The 5,777-nt window shown below is 62.7% G+C and overlaps 1 protein-coding gene across 3 annotated transcripts in view; it reads left to right on the plus strand.

Annotated features, from left to right (window-relative positions):
* The window catches only part of ACY1 (aminoacylase 1), a 6,675-nt gene extending 1,198 nt beyond the window's left edge, over positions 1-5,477 (plus strand). The window contains exons 2-15 of one of the 3 annotated variants that reach the window (XM_014959471.1): positions 824-963; positions 1,550-1,614; positions 2,169-2,273; positions 2,389-2,483; positions 2,653-2,729; positions 2,999-3,088; positions 3,335-3,391; positions 3,501-3,574; positions 3,679-3,728; positions 3,924-4,068; positions 4,152-4,220; positions 4,317-4,396; positions 4,675-4,735; positions 4,880-5,477. In XM_014959471.1, the coding sequence (XP_014814957.1) occupies positions 855-963; positions 1,550-1,614; positions 2,169-2,273; positions 2,389-2,483; positions 2,653-2,729; positions 2,999-3,088; positions 3,335-3,391; positions 3,501-3,574; positions 3,679-3,728; positions 3,924-4,068; positions 4,152-4,220; positions 4,317-4,396; positions 4,675-4,735; positions 4,880-5,044 (1,242 nt within the window). In that variant the 5' untranslated portion in view covers positions 824-854 and the 3' untranslated portion in view covers positions 5,045-5,477. Of the gene's footprint in view, positions 1-823; positions 964-1,549; positions 1,615-2,168; positions 2,274-2,388; positions 2,484-2,652; positions 2,730-2,998; positions 3,089-3,334; positions 3,392-3,500; positions 3,575-3,678; positions 3,729-3,923; positions 4,069-4,151; positions 4,397-4,674; positions 4,736-4,879 lie in introns of all 3 variants that reach the window. The other 2 variants (XM_014959470.1, XM_014959469.1) reach the window with 2 other exon arrangements.
* The last annotated feature ends 300 nt before the right edge of the window (positions 5,478-5,777 follow it).

Below are 5,777 nucleotides of genomic sequence, written 5' to 3' on the forward strand. Positions count from 1 at the left end.
CCTTCCACCCTCTGCACCCCTAACCGCAGTACCCCTGCACCAATACCTATGGTACCCTAACCCTAACCATGGTGCCCCTGCACCCCCTCTGCACCCCAACTGCAGTGCCCCTGCACCCCAGTCACGGTACCCCTATACCCCACCTCTGACCCTTTGCACCTCTCGCCACTGCATCCCTCAACCCCCCTGCACTCCTAACCTCTGTCCCCCCCACCCCTCTCTCGTAGCCCCTCTGCACCCCCTACTCCCATACCCCCTCAGTGTTCCCCTTCATCCCTCTTGCACCCCCCTGCAGCCCTAAGCACCCCGCATTGCCCTGCTTCCCCTGGTCTGCCACCCTTTTCCTTACCTGCACCCCCTGAGACCAGCTTCTTGCCTTCCCTGTGCTCCCCCACATCCCCCTGGACCCCCAACCACCTTGACCACGCTGTTCACCTGCCCCATACGCCCTTCTTCCCCCCATAACCACCTTCCCCACCTTGTTGCCCCCCTTTCCTCCTGACTAGACCCCTAAACCCCAGCTACCCCTACCCCATGGCTCACCCCTCGCCCCATGCCTGGGCATCACAGCTTGCCTTGGCACCACATTTGGGGCAGGAATGTGCAGTTTGGGAGGACAATGAAATGATGGCATGGGGGGCACACCCCGTCCTGCCCCCGTACCCAAGTGAGGTGGGGGGCACTTTTCCCTTGATGGCAGCGTCCCAGGACTCGCACCGGGGAGACCTTTGCCCCATCCTGCTACGGTTTCTGTGACGACCGAGCTCGTTGGCGGACTTTGGAGGGGCCGGTGGGTGATTAACCATATTCCTGTTCTTCTCCCAGACCTTTGCAGCCCCGGTCCCCAGTCTGACATGGCACCTGGGAAGCCCGGGAAGAGCGCGGGGGCCTCAGAGGACCCCTCGGTTACACTTTTCCGGGAGTACCTGAGGATCGACACCGTCCACCCCAAACCTGACTATGGTGAGGATGGGGACGTGGGATGGGGAGTCGCGTGGGGATCCGGCAACATGGCTTCACAGCTCCAGGCTTTAGACCCGGGTGCCCAAGTCCTCGGCTGGGGCTGTTTTGATTGTGGTGTTAAGGAGCGGACACGTTTGTGCCTTATCTCTGCTGGCACCTTTGGTTGGGGCAGGGACATCTTGAGTGCACCCAGAGCTGCTGTTTGCTTTCTCCAGCCCCGTGCCCCTTTTCACTCTGCCCTGGCTCTGGGACAGATGCTGATGGTAACCTTGTGTAGGTCTCCTTCTGTTAAAGTTTCCATCCTCCTACTGAAGTACATTGAGATTTTTTTATTGGTGAGGAGCTCCCAAAACTCCTACAGAGCCCTGTCCCCCCTGAACTCGCCCCTTTCCATTTTTATTTTTTCACATTACCCTAGTCCTTGCCCCAAAGGGACCTATTGTGCACAGGACCCTCACCACCTGCCCTTGCTGGTCATCTCTTTCCGTGGCCTGGCAGCTCCAGAGAACCTTGGGGTCCCTGGGGGGTTGTGATGAGAGGGGAGGGAGATCCCAACATAACTCCAGGCATTCCCACTCCTCCCCAGATGCGGCCGTCCGGTTTCTGGAGCGTGTTGGCACCGACTTGGGTTTGGCTTGCCAGAAAGTGGAGGTGAGCAAGGCGAGGAGCAGCCCCCTGGTCTGTCCATCTGTCCGTCCATCCATCCAACCATCCCCAGGTCCTTAGTGACCAGGCTGTTCCCCTGCCCCAGAGATGGGCAGGAGTGAATCCCCTCTGCCTGTAATCCTCTGCTGACCTCAGCCTTTCCTTAAGCCGGTGTTCGGGCTGCTCCCCGCTGACCTTTGCAGCCGCCTGTGCTATGATTAGCCAGGGACCTGGCAGGGTCATGTTGGCTGGGGACGTCCCTCCGGCTGGGCACTGTCTGTCCCAGGGGACTCCTGGGCACCAGGGGAAGACGCTGGGTTCATCTCTGTCTGAATTGCAGCCAGGGAGCTCGCACCCATGCCTGGGCCAGGTCTGGCTCTGGGGGGGTGCAGCCATGCCTTCTCCTGCTGCCTGCCCTCTCCCAGCAGAGAAAAGGGTCACCTGGCAGGTGGCATCACAAAAAACTTTCCCCAGGCTGATGCTTTTTGGCTCCAGCTTGCCGGTCCCAGCTCCTCCATCCCCTGCTGGCATGTTGGTGACATCCTGCCGTTGCCCCACAGGTGTGCCAAGGCTGCGTGGTGCTGGTCCTGACCTGGCAGGGGACGAACCCCCGCCTGCGCTCCATCCTCCTCAACTCCCACACCGACGTCGTGCCTGTCTTTGAGGTGCTGGGACAGGGCAAGGGGTGGGATGGGCATGGTGGGGAGGACTCGGGGTGGCAGTGAACGGGAGCCGGTGCCCACCACGCTCCTCTGCCATCACGGCTGCTGTTCCTCACAGGAACACTGGACCTACCCACCCTTCGAGGCTATTAAGGACTCGCAAGGCAACATCTATGCCCGGGGTGCCCAGGACATGAAGTGTGTCTCCATCCAGTGAGTGGAGGGCTCTGTGCCCACTGGGCAGGCACGGCATGGGGATGCCTCTGAGTGATGCAGAACAGAATGCCACCATCCCCAGAGTCCCTTGGCCTCCCCTGGGGTGGCTCAGAGCACACCAGCCCCTCTCCTCCATGATGCCCAGGCCACCACCTTCTCCTCACAGGTACCTTGAGGCCATCCGGAGGCTGAAGGCGGAGGGAAAGTGTTTTCCCCGCACCATCCACCTCACCTTTGTGCCTGGTGAGTCCCCAGGGTGACCCTTCTCCAGGAGACAGAAGGGACTGGCAGTTTGGTGATGCTCTGGACTTCACCATGGCATGACAGCCAGGCATCCATCTGCCAGCCTTTCTGGACTTTGAGCTCCCCTAGCTTGGGGCTGGAGGGCTTTCCATGTCCAAGAACATCAGGTGCACCAGTAGCACCCAGGTGGGCGTGAAAGGAGGACCAGGGGGTGGTGGGCCAGGGAATGTCCCCCTGTTCCTCCCTCCATGCCAGGCTCTCCCCCGCAGATGAGGAGATGGGTGGACACAAGGGCATGGAGTTGTTCGTGCGGCGCCCTGAGTTCCGAGCACTCAACGTGGGCTTTGCCCTGGACGAGGGTGAGTGGTGGCAGGGCTGGTATGGGGACATGTCTCCCTTTGGCATGCACCCCTCTGCCTGTTGGCATCACCTCTCAGGCACTGGCACCCAGTGTGGCTTCCAGGAACCCCCTTGGAGATCTCCTTCCCCTGGGCAGTGACCCACATGGTGCCAGCCTGGAGGGGAAATGCCTCCAGGACAGAGCAGGTGGGGGCATGTTATGGCATCCCTATGCCCTGCTGACCCCCTCTTGGTGTCCACCACAGGTTTGGCCAGCCCGTCCGACACCTACAGCGTCTTCTATGGTGAAAAGAGCCCGTGGTGTGAGTAACTGCGTGCCCACCACCCGGTTCCTGGCTGTGCCAGGGGCTGCGGCATCGGTGCCACCCCGGGCTTTCTGCTCAACGCCTCCCTCTCCCTCCTCTGCCCCAGGGGTGAAGGTGAAGTGCATGGGCAGCCCCGGGCACGGGTCCCGCTTCATCACCAACACGGCGGCTGAGAAGTTGGTAAGAGTGGGGGTACACCCTTTGCAAGCCCCCCTGCCCACCCTGGGGCAGCCAGGTGCCCACGTGCAGGGCTGGTCCTCACCCCCCTGCCCTTTTCTCCCCAGCACAAAGTCATCAACTCCTTCCTGGCCTTCAGGGAGAGCGAGAAGCAGAGGTAGGAGATGCGCAGCAGGATGGTGGTGGCTTCAGTTCGGTCCGTGGAGGGGTTCCTTGGGATCCCAAACCAGGCTCTGATCCGGCACCACCTCCCTGTGCCTCAGTTTCCCCATTTGGGGGTGGCGGCAGGGGGGGGGAACGTTTCTCCTCCTCCCCGAGTGGCGGAGGGTGACTCTCCCTTGCGTCCTCCGAGGCTCAAGTCCGACTCAAGCCTGACCCTAGGGGACGTCACCTCGCTCAACCTGACCATGCTGGAGGGGGGCGTCTGCTTCAACGTGGTGCCCTCTGAGATGGCGGCTGGCTTCGACATCCGCATCCCACCCACCGTGGACCTGAAGGTGGGCGCCCCACCAACCCCACCCGGGAGGGGAGCGGGCTGGGGGGTACCCTGCTCCCAGCCCTCCTCTGCTCTCTGCTGCAGGCCTTCGAGGAGCAGGTGGCCGCGTGGTGCCAGAGTGCCGGGGACGGCGTCACCTATGAGTTTATCCAGGTGAGGGGGTCTCAGCCTCCTGGGCTCATCGTGCCCGTCCCTCCCCTGCCCCGTGCCCACCCCCCTGCCCCTCACCTGCCCTCTCCCCCCCGTCAGAAATGCATGGACCAACACGTCAGCTCCACTGAGGAGTCAGACCCGTGGTGGAAAGCCTTCAGCGGGGTCTGCAGGGACATGTGAGTAGTGTCCCCAGGAAGGTTAGGACTATGGCGGGGGCATCCTCTGGTGGCAAGCGAGGGGTCCCTGGGGGTCCCTGGGGTCATGGCAGGGGTTGGGAGGAGATATTCTATGCCATGGCAGGGCATCTCCCCGTGCCCCCTCAAAACAGACAAGACTGAGTGTCCTGCAGGGCTCAGGGACCTTCCTGGCATGGTGTCTTTGCCTGTGGGGTGACAGGGGGACAGGGGACCTGTCTGCCCCCGTGCCCATGCTGACACAGGGTCTCACTTGTCAGGAAACTGCAGATCAAGCTTGAGATCTTCCCAGCTGCCACCGACAGCCGCTACATCCGAGCGGTGAGTGTGATGCCAGCCCACCCATGGGTCCCTCACCTGGGCTGAGACCTGCAGCCCCAAGCAGGAGCCATGCCCGGGTGGAGGGGGCACACGGTGCCCATCCCAACCCCGACCTCACCCCTTTTCTCCCCCTGGCATCCCCAGGCAGGACACCCCGCTATCGGCTTCTCACCCATGAACCGCACCCCGGTGCTGCTCCACGACCACAACGAGTTCCTCAACGAGCAAGTCTTCCTGCGGGGCATCGACATCTACGCCCGCCTCCTGTCTGCCCTGGCATCGGTGCCCCCGCTGCCCGCTGAGGCCTGAGCACGGGGGCGAGGGGCAGAATGGGGGGTGCCGAGCAGTGGGACGCAGGGCTTTATAAAGGGGGTGGGAGTGGGGCCCAGAAAATGCCTGCCAGGGACCCAGCTGGCATTATGTCACATTGGCTGTGCTCAGGGCTGGCTCGACGGTGACGCCTGTGCCAAGTGTCCTGGCTTTGCCCTCAAAATTTGGGTCCTAGCCACACACCCCCCTTGGGGATTTTGTCCCCCTTGCCTGGGTGCCTCCTGCCTTTCCTGGTGTCATCAATGCCTCCCCCTGTCCCCGTGCCACCTCCAGCTGCCCTGGCTGTGGGGTAAGGGGCTGGCTGGTGCCCTGCTCTGCCTGCCTGGACCTTGTCCTGCCACCCTGACTGCTTGTGGGGGGAGCTGGGACCGGTACCCCCCGTGCAAGTCAATAAATCTCCTTAGTAAGCACGGCCAGGAGCAGGAGGGTCTGTCTGTTCCTGGGGTCTCGGCCAGCCCGGGCACCATGGATTTCCTTGGCGTGGTGGGGTCTGCTGGAGCGCTCCCCGTTCTCCTGGGTTCCTCGGGGACGGTGCTGAGGGCAGGACCCTGCCCGGGCAGGTCTGTGGAGCAATTCCTTGGGATGCTCTGCTCCAGATCAGCCTCGGGGTGCCCGGGGGGAGCAGGAGCAGCCAGCAAGGGCTGGGGTTCATCCTGCTCTCTCCTTCCCATCAGCTCCTGCCGTGGTGCCAGGCCCCGGGGTGGGGGGCAGG

Source organism: Calidris pugnax, unplaced genomic scaffold (assembly GCF_001431845.1).
Source record: "Calidris pugnax isolate Ruff unplaced genomic scaffold, ASM143184v1 scaffold407, whole genome shotgun sequence".
Lineage (NCBI taxonomy): Eukaryota > Metazoa > Chordata > Aves > Charadriiformes > Scolopacidae > Calidris > Calidris pugnax.